The sequence below is a fragment of the Heloderma suspectum genome, chromosome 2 (assembly GCF_057233095.1).
Source record: "Heloderma suspectum isolate Gila_16-S chromosome 2, 16-S_ref, whole genome shotgun sequence".
Classification (NCBI taxonomy): domain Eukaryota; kingdom Metazoa; phylum Chordata; class Lepidosauria; order Squamata; family Helodermatidae; genus Heloderma; species Heloderma suspectum.
In genome coordinates, this window is record NC_139459.1 from 307847334 (window position 1) to 307867585 (window position 20252).

Sequence of the window (20252 nt, forward strand, 5' to 3'; positions counted from 1 at the left end):
GCAAAAACAGTGGGAGTGGCCAACACAACAGTTTGGAACATCCTGAAAAAGAACGAATTAACTGGCAAGCTCAGCAACAGCAAAAGGCCTGGAAGACCACGGAAGACAACTAAAGTGGATGACCGCAGAATGCTGCTCATGGTGAAGAGGAACCCTTTCACAACATCTAGCTAGGTCAAGAATGCTCTTGAGGAGGTAGGCATGTCATTGTCAACATCTACAGTCAAGAGACGGCTTTATGAATGTAAATACAGAGGCTTCACAACAAGGGGCAAACCACTGGTAACGCTCAAGAACAGCCAGGCCAGATTAGCCTTTGCCAGCAAACACCTAAAAAAGCCTGCCCAGTTCTGGAATAAGATTCTTTGGACTGATGAAACCAAGATTAACTTGTACCAGAATGATGGGAAGAGAAAAGTATGGAGAAGGAAAGGAACAGCTCATGATCCAAAGCATACCACATCATCTGTCAAACATGGTAGAGGCAGTGTTCTGGCATGGGCGTGTATGGCTGCCAATGGAACCGGGTCACTGGTGTTTCTTGATGACCTGACTGCTGATAAAAGCAGCAGGATGAATTCTGAAGTGTATAGGCTACACTTTCTGCTCAGATTCAGCCGAATGCTGCCAAACTGATAGGACGCTGCTTCATATTTCAGATGGATAATGACCCAAAACATACAGCAAAAGCTACCCAAGAGTTTCTCAAGGCAAAGAAGTGGGATGTTCTTCAATGGCCAAGTTAGTCACCTGATCTCCACCCAACAGAGCATGCTTTTCACTTACTGAAGACAAGACTGAAGGCAGAAAGACCCACAAACAAGCAGCAGCTGAAGGCAGCTGCAGTAAAGGCCTGGCAAAGCATCTCGAGGGAGGAAACTCAGCATTTGGTCATGTCCATGGGTTCCAGACTTCAGGCAGTCATTGACTGCAAAGGATTTTCATCCAGGTATTAAAGGCGATCCTTAAGTTTGAAATGATGTTGGTTTGTTCCATTGCTTATGAGCCACCAACGATGAGTGTGTGCATATGCCACTGGCTGTCCTTCCTGAATGGTTAGTGCCCCACTCTTGTCAAACCCCTTGAATTACAGCTGAAAGCCCTGACTTCGCTCCCATCTGGGTGTGTTTCCTTTCAACTTCAATGTGGTGGTGTACAGAGGCCAACTGCCAAAACAGTTATCCTTGTTCCAATATTTCTGGCCCTGACTGTATAGCCACTGAGCTGAGCTTCTAGGCAATATTGTCTAACCCTCTTTGGATCTCTGTTTAGTAGGAGCAAATCATGGTAATAGTTATATAGTTTCACCCAGGAAATGAAATATTTTTAACATCCTTTTGCTCTATGTATTAGATAGTTTTGGTATGTCAAAAGCATTTTGTCTCTCTTATTAGTAGAGTGAACAGAGTTAAGAGGATGTTTCATACCCAAATCTTGCAGGTTTGTAAAATTTTCTGAAGTGAACCCATGATCAGTTGTTCCTCTAATAAAGGCACTGATATGAGATGCCACAGCTAGATTCTTCAAAAATAAATTAAACATACTGAGTCATGGTGTAAAAAACCAGAGTCCATTTCTTTCTGGCTTTGCCTTGCAGCGCCACATGAGACCCATCAAGGCACTTTTCTGCAGCCTCTAGGACTGCAAAAACACCACTTCATATAATAATAATGGCATAGCCATCTTAAGGTTCTCATCTGCAAAGTTTATGGGAATGAATATACATAAGGCACATGCCATTACTACAGAGCCAATCTGAAAATGTGGCAGCAAAAATAAAGGTGGAATTGATTTACACAAAATTATCAATCCTTGACATTTTTAAGTGGTTTTTTTTTTAATATGATGTATTTGGCTTCTTTTTGTGCCTTTGTTTCCAGTCCTTCAGTAAGACTTTAGAAGAATACAGGAAATTAAAAGAAAGAAAAAAGACACATACACGCATATATAACTGAGAACTTTCTTTTCAGAACTATACTCATGGCTAGCCCAAAACATTTTGCTGCCTGAGGCAAAGGACAAGATGGCTGCCCCGACCCCATTCCAGAAGCTGACCAGACTGTCAACTGAATTTCACTTCAACACTGGTGACAGGACCGCATCGTCCACCAAACCTGAGGGAAGTAGGCTAGGAGAAGCTTGGGACACGCAGCTCTGCTCTCCAACACCAGGCTGTCTCTCGCTGACCTCCACATTCCACACACCAATTGCAAGAACAATGGATACATTAACGGAAGGAAGAATTCCACTCGCTAGTTCTAGACAAGATAACTCCTTCCATTTAGCCATCATCAGAGGGGCAAGTTGTAATGAAACCTTGGGTACAAGATATGGGGGGTCTTAGAATCATAGAATTAGAATGGACCTCGGAGATCATCTAATCCAACCCACTGCTCAATGCAGGCTCTGGTGCCCACCAGGACCCATTGTGCTACCCACTCACCCCATTGTTCACCCCTCCACTCACTTCTGCCACCCATCATGCTGAATAGCTAGGAAGCAGGAAGTTGGCAGACTGGGAGACGTATTGCCCGATCTGCCAGCTTCCTGCTTCCTTGCTGCTGAGCATGGTGGGAGGCAGAAGCGGCAGTGTGGATGAGTGGGGAGAACAACAGGGTTGAGGAGGGAGGTAGTGGGAGGAAGAAGCAGTTGGGGCAGAGAGAAAGGAGGAAAAAAGAAAGGAGAGGCGGCAGGGGAAGGAAACCCTGAGCAGGAAGGTGGGGAGGAGGCGAAAAGGAGGGGAGAAAAGTGGGAATCTAAATGCTCCCTTCTGACGAGCATGATGAGCTACAGAACTCCGGCTGAACATCAGGAAAAACTTCCTGACTGTTAGAGCAATATGACAACAGAACCAATGACCCAGGGAGGTAGTGGGCTTTCCCACACTGGAGGCGTTCAAGACGAGGCTGGACAGCCATCTGTCAGGGATGCTCTGACTTGGATTCCTGCATTCAGCAGGGGGTTGGACTCTCAGTACCTCAGAAACACGCTGTGAAACAGACAAGCTCCAGCTTTCCTCTTGAGCTCATTGCTGGGGGAGGTGGATGGGCCATCTCATACCTCACACCGCAAGCTGGAGGTGCTCTGAACACATCTGAAGTTCAACGTGGGATCAGACAAAGGTACAGCCCTTTCCGACAGTGCCAGTCAAAATTTGGGGACTTCAGATAGTCTGACACAATACAAAGCAACCTCCTATGTTCCTGTCAAGACTCATGAGGAGACACTGTGTCTGACCCTGGGAGAGAGAAGTTAGAGCTGGCAGTCTGCTATAGAAATACAAGTGCCAAAAATAAGGAATGGACATTATTGACCCATGGGCACAAAGACTCAGCTGAGCCTCAGCTGTGTGATTTGGGTATTCACCAAAATGGATGACCATCAGAAAATCAAGATGCCTACACCTTGATTCTATTATAGGACTGTTGTTCTCTCTGCATTAGAACACTTGTGACATATCTTGTCATGGGGGATTTCTACACCAGTCTAAAATCCTGCATTTAAAACGGGGCTTTCCACTTCCATTTTAAATGCAGGATCACAGCGGATTCCCTTTACACGCGCTTCCTTCTCTGTAGATGGCTGTTCCCGTAGCGTTATGTTTCCGTAAAGAGGCATTACACACGCTCCAGGTTCAGCGATACTTGCTGCTGGGCTCCTGCCCCTTTCCCTCCCCTTGCACATTAGTGGTGGATGGGGACTGACACACAGACAGCCCCGCACAATCTCCCAGGCCCCGCCTCCCTCTTCCACGCTTTTGGCCAGTCCCTGCTGCTCAGCCCCTCTGCTGCTCCTCCGCTCTGCCACCCCCCCTCGCTGCTGCTCTGCCATTCTGCTGCTCGTTTTGAACAGGCAGGCTGAAAATGGCGAGGAGCCAAAATGGCGCAGGAGCGGAAGGCTGAACGCCCATCAGACCTTCGTCACCACCTTCGACATCATGACCGCGCCCCCAGCAACCGCACTTGGCGCTTCATGCACGCTACGGGAGAAATACACGGGGAGGACATGGCACTCCATTTGCGCCTATCTGGAAAAATACCCCATTTTTTCCGTTTGAGGACAACACGGGATAGGTGGGAGGAAATAGTGGAATAACGACTGGACGACGACGTCATGTAATGGACCCACACAATTTGATGAGTGAGCAACCATGAAAGCGCAATAAACTTGAGGTGTAGAGATCCCCATGGTCAGATGGTACCTTCAGCTTAGTTTAAGGGTGCTTCCAGACAAACAGTTCCTAGAGCTAACAGCGTTGTGCAGCTATTCCATCTGGTTTTCCTTAATGGATTTTCCACAAGAAGAAAAAAGGTGGGAGAAATGGTTGGAAAATACGGGAGGGTTATGCGTGGAAGACATCATTGCCTGGACCTCCTGTGCAATTCTGCGAGTGAGGCAGGGCACTGGCACAATAAAAGCTTCATCTGGGCACAGCCTAATCAACTGAAAGCATTTGGTCTTTCATCTAACAGAGTGTGGCTACTTGACTGGCCCTAAGAATTCACTCCATAAAAAACAGGAGCAAATGTTCAGGGGCATTTGAATTAGATACTTTATGTGGCTAATTGATCAAGTGCTTTCAGGCATCATGAATTCAGCACAGAGCAGCTCTGCTACTAATGGGGGGTGGAGGGATTTAATGCATACCAGTTTTATGACATGCATAAGAATGGGGTGGGGGGAAAAAACGAAATGCCTTGTGTGTTATTTTGATGGTCCTTGCAGAGTGCTATGTCAGCTTTAGCTTGTTAAGGGCAACAATAGCTGTAGAATATGCAACATTCATATTTTGAGTAGCAGAGAAGAATTTAAAGTGCTGCTGCTCTATCTTCACTGGGGTATCTCGAAAGAAAATATACACTTTTCGCATTTTGCAAATGTACACTGAAAAAGGGGGCTGCCTTTTCCAGAAAAACTCTTTGCTACCCTCATGCTTACTACCCATCATGCATGACTGCCGGAACAGGCTCTCCACACACACGCCTAAAATTGGATCAACAGATTTGTTTCCACAGGCAGAACTGTGTGCCATGCTTGGACACATAATGGCATTTGTGTTGAATCAGAGACCATAACCAAGTTTCTATGTGAAGGAAAGGATGTTAACATTGAAGGTGAGGATAGAAAATTGACTTCCTGCATTTTGCCTCCTGGAGGCGTATGAGTGCAACAGCCAGCTAGTGTGGAGTAGTGGTTAGAGTGTTAGACTGGGGCTCAGGAGGTTCGAGTTCTAGTCCCCACTTGACCATGAGGCTCACTGGGTGACTTTGTGCCAGTCGTTGACTACCAATCTAATCTATCTCACAGGGTTGTTGTGAGGATAAAATGGAGAGGAGGAGGATCATGTAAGCCACCTTGGGTTCCTTGCAAGAGGGAAAAAGGGGGGATATAAATGCAATAAATACATAAATACATAAATAAACAGCAAAACAATGTTTTAAAATAATGTTTAAAAAAACCATAAATACATTGTTCGAAATACAGAGCTTCCCCCCACCCCCTGCTTATTCATTAGGAAGTATGAGGAGAAAGCCAGACCAGGAGATACTGCCACAGGACAAGGAAGCAGAGAAATTGGGAAACCCCACAGTAAGGCTATGTGGACTACCAAAAATACGGACATACGAGATGAAACATCCCTGAGTAAGATATTTAAAACTGCTTAACAACTACAAAAAAGTTATCTAGTCAACATACCTGAAGAATATTAATATCAAAATTCACGAAGAATAATTGGGGGGAAATTGGGAGTAAATACATTTCAGCTTTAATTCTGTCCCATCCCCCACCCCCTCTGTAATCTCTGTGCTGTTTATTAATGCAAGTTACCTATTCTACCTTGTTTGAATTCTCCTTAAGGGGAGAAAAATCATTCACAAGATCAAAAGGTTTGCATTTGCAGAATGTGTACAGTCTTGTCAGGTTTTAGGTTTAAAGTATTTAAGAAGTGATTTTCAATATTTCTATCCTGCCTGCCTTTCTATAAAAAGAATATTCAATATGGTAAACAATGTAATAGAAAGTAAAAACAATATAAATGGATATGATATACATCTATGAAATTAAGCCACAGTAAAAGTCAGTATAAAAACCAGCAGCAGCCAGAAAATGATTTTTAAATGTAACAGCGACACAGTAATCATACGATTTTAGAGTTGCAAGGGACCTTGGAGGTCATCTACTCCAACTCCCTCCTCAGTTCAGGCCTATAAAGCAGGATGAAACCACAGCATCCCAAGAACATGGCTTCCCAGCCTCTGCTTAAATACTTCCAGTGAAGGAGAGCCCACACAGTCTTTTGCACTTTAGTAGTACTAGGAGTTCCATTAGGAATCCCATTGCATTCCAAGGTAACACAAAAATTATGGTCATTTATGCATTCATTCAATACATTTTCATACCGCTCAATAGCTGAAACTCTCTGTCATGAAGGTCTGTGACAGGCAAACAGCAAGGATAGAAACAGGTCAAGTGCTTAACTTGCTGGGAAGGGAGTGGCAATTATATATAGTTTCACAGTAATGGGACACAGCCATAGGCCATTCAGCCCCCACCCTGCTCTGTCCCAAGGCAGGGTCTTCCACAGAGTCATCCACACTGATACTGTGGCTCCACAGTAATCCACAGCATCCCTTGGCAGATTAATCCATATAAATCTAGATTACAGCAGACTACTACTGCAAGAATGAACAAGACTCTCCAAACAGCAAAGATTACTCGTGGTTAGGCTGCGTACAGAATAATTATTTATTTCTAGGTATCATTGTGCTAAAACTGAAAATGGTATCTGCTACCAACTCATCAATCCAGAAGGTGGATGCAGGCAAGCCTGGTTTGGACAAGGAAAGGGGGAAATATCCATTATATCATTATCATTATATCATTAGCAAACCTGAACCAAGAGAAAACTGTTTTGAAGTCCTAAATGTGACAATCAGCTAGATCTTGTAAGTGTGAAGCAAAGCTCATCCACTGGCCTCCTCTGGGAGAAACTTTTCTTGGCCCACTGGACTGAATCTAACCACTTCAAACTCTGATTCCTTCAAGGCAAGCCTAGGGTCAAAGGTCATCTGCCATGAATATAAGCCAGGCCTGCACAGTTTGTGACTCACCTGGCTGACCACAACACACTGTCCACGTATTGTGTACTTAACAATCCCCCAAACAAACAGGAAAACAAGAAGATCTGGGCCTTTAGCGAGCTGTCAAATAAGGTTGATCCCAAGGTGTGCAGCCCCAATATAAAACTTGCAGATTATGCTGCACAAAGTGAATACACCAAAAGGAGGTGTTGCACTGACTGAACAGGCTGCAGATTGTAACTTGTGCAAGTTACGCCTTGCCGCAGCCAGTGATTACCAGACTCTAAAAAATTATCCAGCTAAGCAGGGCAGAAATAAGGTTGGGCCCAGACTAAGTTAGTTGCAATTAGGTCCCACTGAAATCAATGTGAAAAGTTTATCATGACTAACTTAAGTCCCATTGATATCAGTGAAACCCAAGTGTAACTAACTTATTCTAGAGAACAACCCATCGTTCTCCATAATCAAAAGTGGAAGGAGCCAATAGCCAGCAAGGCAAGAATCCTGCGGGGTAGGCATCTCAGAGGAAAAGGTGACTCATTTGATTCAGGCGAGCCTGTGCAGCAACACATTAGTCTTGCTTAGAGCTTGGCAAGAGCATAAGAGAATTGGGCTGATTCCAAGCCCCCTGGGAAGACAAGCTTTGTTAAAGCCTGATCTATTTATTTAGTGTTTTGGTTTTTTTTAAACGGGCAATTTTACAGCCATTGAGTCCACCACATTTACAGGGAGTAGCAGCAGCAATACTTGGACACGTTCTTTTATTTCCACTGAAAACACTGCCCTGAGCTTCTTGAAGGAAACGTGTGATAAAAATCTAATATGAATTTAATGGTCAAGTTCTGTGTAAATGAATACACACACACAGAGAATGGGTCACATATCATCTGTGTCACCCACAAACGATCTGTGACACAATGCAACCACAATCCACACTGGAATTACAATTTATATTATTTTTTTTGTGCGGGAGTGGTATCCGCTACCAAAAGGGCTACCTGGGCAAAATGTGGACTATGAATTAAAAAAAACGGAACACAAATAGGCACTGATTTTCCTTAAGTGGAAAATTGTCTTCATTGTTATAAGTTTTCTAAAGAGGCACTGAATTTTACTATAACTAGTTCAATACGTTTCTCTTTCCAATGTAAATTTTTCACTTCCAGCCTGCATTTATTTAGTGCGTATCAATTTGTTCATACCTAGATGCACCTAACTGAACACTTAAAAGCAAAATTATCTTTGTGTGCTTGGTTCAGTTAATGCTTCTTGAAATGGCATCCAACGTGATGGCAGGTACTTTAACGTATTTATAAAAAACAACAGAAAACATTGCTATTTCTGAGAAGATGCGAGGTTGCTGCTGTCCTTCAGACAACTGAAGTAATATCAAAATAATCTGTTCCTTCTGGTGCCATATCAGGATGGTTGAATTTAGGCCCTAAAACAGAGTGCCCTGTGGGTTAATTGAGCTGCGGGACCACCAAGACAATTACAGTGCAACTTTAACGGATTGTGACCATTTCATGGTAGGTTGCTTTTGATAGTTAATGTCTGAATGCTACAGCAAGAAACATTACACCCCCACCCCACCCCCAAATCAAACCCCACAAATGATGTTCAGCCTAACAAGGAAATATAGCAAGCTGTGTTGAAACAGAACATAAATAGGTAGGGCTTTCTGATAAATATTTCATGGCAGGCATGAGATTCCTATTACTACTCCCTTGATGGATGCACAAGCTCAAAGTCACAAACAATTAGAATTCAGAGAACAGTAATACAGAAGTGACCTCTATGTGTGGGCAACACCTATTAACAAAAGGGAACACAATCATCATCATTTGAAACCCAAGAGCAAGGTCTCTAACCTTTCTGCTGGGCTGTCAGGCTCAATAAATCGGATGAGAGGTGGAGAAGAGAGGGTTTCAGTAGCAAAGATCCCCCCCTGCAGCTGCAGTCCAAAGCCATTCAGGGGGTCGCCTCTTAGAATCACCTCTGTCGTTTCTGTATGAACAATCTGCCCACCAGGACCCACGGTACTAGAGGCCAATGACACTGAAACAAGAGAGACATGATCAACTTAGCAACACACCCTTTTGGTACATCTGCAACTATTATCGACAGTGGTCCTCCCTTCTTATAACAAGAAACCTATCTGCAAGCATAAACCTGCCATTTTTAAAATAGATTCTTTCCTCCCTTAGTGTTGGCTTTTGCAGAAATCAAATGGCAGAACTAGATTTTTTGAAGAGGTCTAACGAATGCCTCTGGCACCAGAACAACTCTTCATTGAACAACCCAGAAATGTGTACCAAGTAGTACTAGTGGAATCCAATTTCTTAATTGGTTAATCAAATCCACCCTTCTAGTTTGAGGGGCAGAGAAAATCTAGAGAGAAAGTCATTATTGTCATACTGTGCAATATACATGTAGACGATGGGGCCCACAGAGACAACTCAAACCTAGCTGGTCTCAAGTTCAAAGACAGACACATGTAGAATTTGCAAGACCGTGGATAAACTAGTGCTGTGGTTATGCTACCCTCCTCCAGTAGCTGCTGCAGGAAAGATGAGAACAAGAAGGAAAGGGAAGGGACCCAAATAATCTGTTCATTATCGTACAGGTGAACGACCTTTGGTCAGGGAGTTCACAAATGTTTTGGTTAAAGGCTGCCTCTTTGTGGTGGAAGGAGCAGGCAGCAACATATGCTCCAGCTAGGGATGGCGGAGAATTTCTCCACGAATCTCGGGGAGGCCGAATGCCAACGCATTCGGCCCCCCGAAATTGGCGGTGAAATTCTCCGCCCCCCGGCCCCCCCCCCGGGATGGGACTTACCTCCTGCGAATGTCCCTCTCAGTGGCGGGTCCCAGCGGCGGTTCGGCGGGGGCGGGGGCCGGTCTTCTGACCGGCTGCCACCACCGGCATTACAAAATAAAGTAAAAAAAAAAAAAAACACGTGATAGGCTACGTAACGATTTATGTAGCCTATCTCGGCTAGATTTTCAAAGTCACCCGTGATAGGCTACGTAACGATTTACGTAGCCTATGACGGCTGACTTTGCAAATCTAGCCGTGATTGGCTACGTAAATCGTTACGTAGTCTATCACGGGTGGGTTTTTTTTTTTCACTTTTGTATTTTGTGGCCGGGGAGACGGCGTGCTTCTCCCCGGCCTGAATTTCGACCGGGCGAGGCAGGGCGCCTCCCCCCCCGGCCTGAATTTCGGCCGGGCGAGGCGGGGCGCCTTCACCCCCGGCCTGAACTTCGGGGGGAGAACCGAAGCGCCTCCCCCCCACCGCGAAGCAAGCTGCGGGACCAGGTAAGTGCCTTTCGTACATCCCTAGCTCCAGCCCACTGATATACAGTCAGAATCAGAAATACTGAAACAAGGATAACTGTTTTGGCAGTTGGCCTCTGTACACCACCACATTGAAGTTGAAAGGAAACACACCCAGATGGGAGCGAAGTCAGGGCTTTCAGCTGTAATTCAAGGGGTTGGACAAGAGTGGGGCACGAACCATTCAGGAAGGACAGCCAGTGGCATACACACACACCCATCGTTGGTGGCTCATGAGCAATGGAACGAATGGCTGACAAGCAGCTGCATGGCCAGGTGGGGCCTGTTTCCTGGCTAACCCATGACCAAGCAAGCAGATAAAAGGCCTGGAGGTGGTTCTGAGTGTTACATTTGCATTTGGTAGCTGTTCAGTGGAACTCCCAACATGAGGTCCAAAGAGGGGTCCATGCAAGTGAAGCAGGCCATCATTAGGCTGAGGAAACAACATAAACCCATAGAGAGAGAGATAGCAAAAACAGTGGGAGTGGCCAACACAACAGTCTGGAACATCCTGAAAAAGAATGAATTGACTGGCAAGCTCAGCAACAGCAAAAGGCCTGGAAGACCACGGAAGACAACTAAAGTGGATGACCGCAGAATTCTGCTCATGGTGAAGAGGAACCCTTTCACAACATCTAGCCAGGTCAAGAACGCTCTTGCGGAGGTAGGCATGTCATTGTCAACATCTACAGTCAAGAGACGGCTTTATGAATGTAAATACAGAGGCTTCACAACAAGGGGCAAACCACTGATAATGCTCAAGAACAGCCAGGCCAGATTAGCCTTTGCCAGCAAACACATAAAAATCCTGCCCAGGTCTGGAATAAGATTCTTTGGACTGATGAAACCAAGATTAACTTGTACCAGAATGATGGGAAGAGAAAAGTATGGAGAAGGAAAGGAACAGCTCATGATCCAAAGCATACCACATCATCTGTCAAACATGGTGGAGGCAGTATTATGGCATGGGCATGTATGGCTGCCAGTGGAATCGGGTCACTGGTGTTTCTTGATGACCTGACTGCTGATCAAAGCAGCAGGATGAATTCTGAAGTGTATAGAGCTATACCTTCTGCTCAGATTCAGCTGAATGGTGCCAAACTGATAGGACGCCGCTTCATATTGCAGATGGACAATGACCCCAAACATACAGCAAAAGCTACCAAGAGTTTCTCAAGGCAAAGAAGTGGGATGTTCTTCAATGGCCAAGTCAGTCACCTGATCTTCACCCAATAGAGCATGCTTTTCACTTACTGAAGACAAGACTGAAGGCAGAAAGACCCACAAACAAGCTGCAGCTGAAGGCAGCTGCAGTAAAGGCCTGGCAAAGCATCTCGAGGGAGGAAACTCAGCATTTGGTCATGTCCATGGGTTCCAGACTTCAGGCAGTCATTGACTGCAAAGGATCTTCATCCAGGTATTAAAGGCGATCCTTAAGTTTGAAATGATGTTGGTTTGTTCCATTACTTACGAGCCACCAACGAGAGGTGTGTGTGCCACTGGCTGTCCTCCCTGAATGGTTAGTGCCTCACTTTTGTCACACCCCTTGAACTACAGCTGAAAGTCCTGACTTCGCTCCCATCTGGGTGTGTTTCCTTTCAACGTCAATGTGGTGGTGTACAGAGGCCAACTGCCAAAACAGTTACCCTTGTTCCAATATTTCTGGCCCTGACTGTATATAATGCAGTGTGTGAGCTGAGTGCTCCATAGGTAGGCTCAGGTGCTCATGGGCTTGATATCCATGCTCTTTAGAAAGAGTGCATGAATTGGCCTTCTACACATATGGGCTATGAATATGGAGTACCATGTTCACACAACTCCTTATATGCATGATGGGGAGGTTCACATGCAGTACGCTCTCCATCACAGAGTGACAAGCTTTGGTTTGACATCCCCCACCCCCATTTTATGTTGCCTATGGTCCTTATTTGTTATAAGCCTTCTTGGTATAAGTCAAAGGAGAGGAAGCACTTCACACCTCCCTAGTTGGCTTCTACACTGAAGTCCCTTAGTGGTGTTGTGGCATTGCTTTTCCACAATTAACTGGAAGTGGAATTAAAACAGGGATTCCACACAACAGTTAACAGAGTGCTATATTAGGTTTAAAACCCGAATAAAAGCTAGCAGTAGTGCACTGATCTAAAAGTGCACTAACACAATTTTTGAAACTGATGAACTAAAAACTGAATATCTTTCTATACTGTCTATTCACAAGTAAGTTCCATTCAGCAAAAGTCCCCAACAACTTGAAATGAAAGTGTATTGCTTGTTATTGATCTGGTGGGGGCGGGGAGCTAGTGAGTAATTTCCCCTTGAATAGCCCCTCTGTAGGCCAAACTACACATGATACTGTTCATGCAATTAGCAATTGAATGAATGGCTCCTACAACTCCCAGCATTCTCCATCCAATATGGCTGACTGGAGTATGCAGAGAGTTGTAGGGCTTTTTTTCTGTCTAAACATGCATAGGATTGTGCCCTTAAATAATAAACAGCACGGGTGTGTGCGTGTATGGAATCTGGATTGGGATCTGGAGGGAAGGGTGCTTTAATCTGTTCCCCACCCCCCAGTCCAGATCTCCTATTTGCATTAGAAAAAAAAGCTTTCATTGGCAGCAATATGAGCTTCTTTCATCAATGCAAATCACAGGCACAGGAGTTCCTGGTTTCTAGTGGGGTGGGGGGATTGAAAGGCCATGGGGAGCTCAGGAGCTCCCAACAGTACCTTATGTAGTGGAGAAAGAATGGACAGATTGTCCATTCTCCTTTTAAAACTCACCCCACCCTCCAAAAAAGCAAGGAACGTGGACAGAAATGTAAGGGAAAGCACTAACAATTCTGAGGAACCTCAAGCAGAATAGACTTATCTACTCCCCCAAAAAGTGACTGTGACCCTCACATGAGCTTTTGTGCTCCTTCTTCCGCTGTCTTCTCCGCATCATGGTGGCCCGCGGGCTCATGGGATGGTTGCACCGAGGTAGAGTACTGGAATTCTGGCAGGCAAACCCCGATGTGTTCATTGTGGGAGATGCAAAGTTGGCAGCTACGAGGGCTGGGCAAAAACACACACACAAGAGCCAAGTTTAGCGATGGAAAGGAAACAGCCTTGCCAGCATTGTTGGCAGTCAATTTGAACCTACGCTCAGCTATTCCTGTCACCTAATGACACCTGCTCATTTGTATACCCACAGGATTGCCTGAGAGTATACCAGAATGAGCAACTAACGGGCGAGTATTTTCTCATCTCCACAGCACCCCAAGAATCATTATGTTGAAGCTTCCCCCTGCCCACCACCACCACCTCCTGTAGGATACCAGCATATTTTCTGGCCTACAAAACTGCTAAGGCTGCCAAATCCCACATTATTCAAGGGATTTCCCCAGAACATTCATTGTAGGGTGTTCCTCAACTCCTCACTCACATTCTTGGTCCAAAGGCTGAAATTATAAACTACATTCAATGGACAAGATAGGGATGAGGGGAAAAGAGGCAGATTTCCGAGGAGTACTGAGGATGGGTTAGGGAAGTACAGATTTTGTTGAATCTGTTCTGTCTGTGGTTCGTGGATTGTCAGGCATCTTTCCTTCCATCATTTGCTCATTGATGGAATTGGACTTTTGGAGGGAGCTACAAGAATTTTGTTCCACTAGTGCAAGTGCATGTTAGTGCTAATGTACATTAGTGCAAGTGCAAACTTGTGCAAATCTGCCCCAAAAGTAAAAACCAGTTTGCAAGTCTGTGGAATCCACACCACTCAGAAACAGCCAGTCTGCTGAAGGATCTGCAGGTCAGATTCATAGAAATCCAAACTCATTTAAACCCATTGTGGCTTTCTCCAACAGAATCAAGTGACAGTGAGAAGCAAGAAAGGAAAGACTAGGATACTTTAAGGAAGGTTTTGTTAAAAGACCATTGGGGCTGTTCACACAACATGCTAAGCCACACTCAGTGGTTGAGTGTGGGTTGTTGTTGTTGAACCGTGGCGTGTTTGTTAAACTGTGGGTTAGCGTGTTGTCTGAATCTGGGGCACTTTCCGCAGGGTGGCTTGTTAACCATGCAGTGTGGCTTATTATTCTCGAACAACCCAACAACAAACCATGGGTTCTCAAGGTGACTTGTTTGAGAAAAATAAGCCATACTGTATGGTTAACAAGCCACCCTGTAGAAAATATCCTGGGTTCAGACAACACACTAACCCATGGTTTAACAACAACCCATGCTCAACCACTGGGTGTGGGTTAGCGTGTTGTGTGAACCCAGTTGATGGGGAGGAGGAGAAGGAGATGGCTTGACAAATGGAGAGGCCAAGTCCACAGGAGCAGCCACTCACTGCGGCACAGTCTGCTTAACCCTCAGATAGTGTCTGCCTTGCAGCGCTGCTTGCTGAAAACCCAAATTGTGCCTGTGCAGATCAACGGAGAAGGAAAATAGTTTGGGTTACACTTGCAATAATCCTGGCTGGATGTCTGGTTCCAGGTGGGCGTCTTGCAGTGGCCTGGGTGGTGGGTATGGCAGTAACTGACACAGGGATCCCAGCAATGATGGTGGTCACTCTTCTGCACTTTGACTTTGTCCAGCATAATATAGGAAACATAACAAAAAGAGAATGTCAGAAATATATACGACATGCAAAGAAAGACTGCTGGTAAGCCTGCCACTGAAAGAATCTGACAAGACCACTCTTGTGAGTTGCACAGACAATCCAAATCAGCACAGGGTCTCCTCCTGTTTGGTGGACTACAGGATAAGATCACCATCACAGGCCCGACTCTCTGGCCCACAAGCAAGAACCATTAGTAAGGCAGATACTAGGCATAGGGCTTTCTCAGTGGTGGCCCCGCACCTTTAGAACTCTCTCCGCAGGGACAAACCACTGCGGGCTTAAAAGATAACAACCCTAAAGACACATTTATTCCAATCTACATTTGGTGTTTAAAAATCATTAGCTGCTCTGGGCATGTGTGCTTAATTGTTATTTGTATGTTCATGTTTTTATAATATTATAAGCTGCCTTGTGAGGGCAGTGTGGCCTGAAAGATGGGCTAAAAATAAATAAATATGCTGCCACCTACTAAAGCCTTTATTTTCAGCCATACAGCTTTGAAAACTTGAGAGGTATGCAGTGTGTAGAGATTAAGAATGTAAGAACAGCCCTCCTGGATCAGACCAAGGGTCCATCTAGTCCAGCATTCTGTTCACACAGTGGCCCACCAGCTGCCCATGGGAAACCCACAAGCAGGACATGAGTGCAACAGCACCCACTGCCCATGTTCCCCAGTCACTGGTGTACCTAGGCATACTGCCTCTGGTACTGGAGGTAGCACAAAGCCATCAAGCCTAGTAGTCATTGATAGCCTTCTCCTCCAGGAATTTGTCTAAGTCTCTTTTAAAGCCTTCCAAATTGGTGGCCATCACTACATCTTGTGGTAGCGAATACATAGCTTAACTATGTGCTGTGTGAAGAAGTACATCCTTTTATCTGTTCTTCATGGGATGACCCCAAGCTCTAGTATTATGAGAGATGGAGAAAAAAGTCTCATTCTCCACATTCTCCACACCATGCATAATTTTGTACATCTCTAATTCCATCAGTCTACAGGCTGCACAAGTGCCTGTTAGGAATCCCACCCTACAGCACAAGCTCCTTTCTGAGTTTGAATATAAGCAAACTCTTGCTTTGCATGGCCCATACAGAATTGGAACAGAATAGAGAGCCAATGTGGTGTAGCGGTGAGAGTGTTGGACCGGGAGCTGGGAAATCTGGGTTCTAGTCCCCACTCAGCTATAGAAGCTCACTGGGTGACTTTGGGCAGACTCTCAGCCCAACCTACCTCACAGGGTTGTTGTTGTGAGGATAAAATGGAGAGAAGGGGGATAACGTAAGCTGCCTTGGGTTCCTTGCAGGAGAAAAAAAGGTGGGATATAAGTGCAATCAATCAATCAATCAATCAATCAATCAATGCTCTCCCTTTCCTCAATGAATGCCAGCTTTCTTGGGGCTGGGGGGCGGGTTGGGGCATTAACTATTTCCCCGTGTACATCTGTTCCTAAGTGCAGTGCTCTAATGCTCATCTGAGAATGTGTGAACTTGTCAACAGAGAATTTGGGGGATAGCTTTTGTGAAAGAATTCTAATTAGTTTTTTAAAATGATTATTAAGAGGCTAAGGCTGCAACCCTATACCCAGTTAACTGGGAGTAAGCCTTGTTCAACTCAATGGGACTTACTTCTGAATAGACACGTATAAGTTTGTGCTGTAAACGGTTCAGGCAGCCTCTACAAAACAAGAAACAAGCTGTTGCTGCTCACTCAATTTTAGCAGAAGTGCGATCGCAAGGCCAGATGAATGTATGAAGCTGCCTTTTACCGAATCAGATCCTCAGTTCATTTAGTTGGGAGTATCATCTACACCCAACTGGCAGCAGCTCTCAGAAAGAGCAGGGTCATTTCCAGTTCAGTCCATTTAACTGGGGATGCCAGGGATGTGATCTTTGGCAGGCAAAACATGGGATCTACCCCTAAGCATTCCCTGACCCCAAACACAAAAGGACAGAGAGCCCAGGATTCTGACACAGAAGATGTGAATTGAGTCCTCTACCTTATCAGCTAAGGCAACCTTCCCCAACTTGGTGCCCTCCAGATGTTTTGGACTTCAGCTCTTGGGATTCCTGACCTTTGGCCATGCTGGTTGACGCTGAAAGTTGTTGAAGTCCAAAATATCTAGAAGGCACCACACCGGGGAAGGCTGAGTTAAGGCCACAAACAGCTACCCTAGCATGTTGGCCATTAGAGGAAGCCTCTACTGTGCCTGAATTTAAAAGGTCATGAAAGATATTCCTAGTGGTGTTCTTCTAAGGGTGTGTTTCCACCAGCGATTTACTCCAACCTAGCTGCATGTGGAGGTTGCTTGGTTTAGATGATTTTCGTGGCCATCCAGCAGGTGTCCCAGAGTTTATCGCGGAAAAACTGGTTCTTCTGAGACTGGTTATAGCCCAACTTTCCCTCTTTACTTTGGCTCAGTTCCGGTCCTGTTGGGGAGTGTTCCATCACCCACACTGGTGTCGGTATCATAGTCCTCCCATGGGGGCGTGTAGCCCTGCCCCTGGGGGGGGGGGTGTTGCTTACCTGCATGTGACCACACTGAATTGGGAAAGAACTGGGCATGTTTAGCCTTGAGAAGAGAAGACTGAGGGGAGATATGATAGCGCTCTTCAAGTACTTGAAAGGTTGTCACAGAGAAGAAGGCCAGGATCTCTTCTTGATCATCCCAGAGTGCAGGACATGGAATAATGGGCTCAAGTTGCAGGAAGCAGATTCTGGCTGAACATCAGGAAAACCTTCCTGACTGTTAGAACAATATGACAATAGAGCCAATTACCTAGGGAGGTAGTGGGCTCTCCCATACTGGGGACATTCAAGATGAAGCTGGACAGCCATCTGTCAGGGATGCTTTGACTTACATTCTTGCACTTAACAGGGGGTTGGACTTGATGGTCTTATAGGTCCCGTCCGACCCTACTGTTCTATGATTCTATGACCCAACCCTTTCCCTCCCTGTTTTCTGGAAGTTTCAACACCGTTTTGGAGCAGGATGCTGAGGGGCCAACTCTAAAAAAACCATTGAAAACAAGCACTAGATCACTAGCACGTATAAGCGTGCTCTCATGGGCAAGCAAGTACTGCCACTACGGCCTGAATCAGGTTTATCTGAGGTCGCTTCCCCAGAACTACATGTGGGGAGGGTCCATGGCTAATATTCCTTTGTGTCCTTTGGTCCCGTTCCGCAAGCTTCATAGTTCAACTTTCATTTTACACGCTAAGGCACTATCTCATTATAACATCTTTGCACAGATCTTCCATCAGTACACATATCCTCTATGTCAGTGTCTCGCTATCCCTCTGTCACAAAATAGCACTATGTATTTGTGCTATCGCACAATAGCACATGAGTTCAGAGGCGCCTGCTGACTCCTGCTGTGGTCAATGAGGCTTGTTCCCTTACATGCAGCACCACACATTTGCTCTATCGCATGATAGTGCATTTATTCAGGGATCCCTGTTAATGTGGTACCCTGGTATTTAGAGGGAAAAGAAAAAAATGGGCAGAATGGGGCTTTGGTCCGAGAAGTCTACTCAGAAGTAACTCCCACTGTTGTCAATGAGGCTTGTTCCCAAGATTGCCACTAAGGGCAACAGAGCCTGGAGGGGGGAGGCTCTCTTACTGGTTGAGCAGCCTTTGCCAGTCTGATAACGTTCACTTCCAGTCTCCCCCACTCCCCAGAAGTCAGCAACTTATAATGGTGCAGTGCAGTCCTTTGTGGAGCCCTGCTGATTCCGATTGAATTAGTAAGCACGACTGAATGAAAGAATACAAATGTTTGTGTCTCTCCTCTCTTTTTTTGCAGATTAGATAGTGAATGCAGCTGGTAATGTCTCTTGATCAAACCAGAAACGAGAGTACCCAGAACACAACTACAAACAAACAACTCAAACCATTATGCTGATATCAATTGCCCACCGAAGCTTAGGGTAGACCGGGCAGCAGACAAAGGGGAAATGGGCTGCTGATGTTCTATATCATCCATGGACACGATGTTTTAGATCAAAACTATGTAGCGCAGGTGCTTGTTGTGGTAGTGCCCTCGTTAGAGAACTATTCCTCTGTAATATCTGGTTCTCTATGTGCTGCCAGCATTTAAGCTGCATCTGAAAGTTGAATTTGTAGAGAGTATCTCATCCGTGAAGGATGGTTATCAGACTGTGCAAGGCTAAAAGAACTGGAGTTAAAGTGACAGTATCAGTTGAAAAGCCAGACTTCTCGAAATTCATCCATGACTGAAAATATAGTCAGTTTTTCATAGCCATACTTCTGAATAGCTTCTATGTTCCAGATAGCTATAAGTCTGTGTACACACCAACCACTGTCAATCTACATATTTTGAACTGTTTCACTAGTGCAGAAAGGCCAGGTACCATTAAAAGCCAAGAGGGAACAGTGTGTGGGGAACCTGCAACCTTTCACTTGGGAGTGAAGCCCCCACACCAGTTTTCCCTAGAAGAAGCAGTAAGGAAAAGGCTCTCTCAATGCAGAGTTAAGAACTGTTGTGACACCAGCAGCCAGAAAACCATGCTTTTCCTTTGGATTGCTCCATGTTTGAATGCTGGAAGTTTTAAAACTCCAATCAACAGGCTAGGCTAGGGTGCAGATTTCAGACATTCCCATCATTTGGCAATGATCTTCCTACTCTTGCCAAATAATTTTTGGTCCTGATCCCAAACACCTTTTTAGTACACAGCAGGTAGACTTTGATCGAGCGCTGTCACCCAATTAAAGAAATCTTAAATCTAGGCCGATTAATCATACACGTTTTAGCCAATTAGTTAATCAATCCAATTTGCATAACTTTTCATAAATAAGCACAATGGTTCTGAAGCAAAAAGCATACTTGTTTTTAGATGATGCAGACGTGTGTCATAGCAGGCATGGTTTTAGAAGACACAGTATCTCCTGGGTGAGGGAGCAGCCTTTTCTAAAACAGAAGCTGCTATCCACTGTTCTTGAAAGTACTTTATTTAAAAGTATATAATTTTTAAAAGTTGCCCGCACAATTAATTGGGACCCCTTTTAATTCATTGATCAGAAGTTTGGGTTTCTAAAATAAATTCATCTGATTCAATTAAAGTTGCAGCTCAGGTTTGATCCATATTGCAGCTTTGCCCATGAAGATAGCAACACAGGAACATAGGATATCTTATTACTTCATCACATATGAACGTACAGATCACAGACATACCTTCAGTTTAGCTACCAACCTTTTGTTTGAAAACCAG

At 45.0% G+C, this 20252-nt stretch overlaps 1 protein-coding gene across 1 annotated transcript in view; it reads right to left on the minus strand.

The window, feature by feature from the left end:
- GRIP2 (glutamate receptor interacting protein 2) overlaps positions 1 to 20252 on the minus strand; it is a 181958-nt gene that overhangs the window by 59598 nt on the left and 102108 nt on the right. Inside the window, exons 10-12 of the mRNA XM_084840214.1 lie at positions 14864 to 14989; positions 13321 to 13473; positions 8954 to 9140 (exon numbers count right to left, since the gene is read on the minus strand). Of these exons, the coding sequence (XP_084696340.1) occupies positions 8954 to 9140; positions 13321 to 13473; positions 14864 to 14989 (466 nt within the window). The remainder of the gene's footprint in view (positions 1 to 8953; positions 9141 to 13320; positions 13474 to 14863; positions 14990 to 20252) is intronic.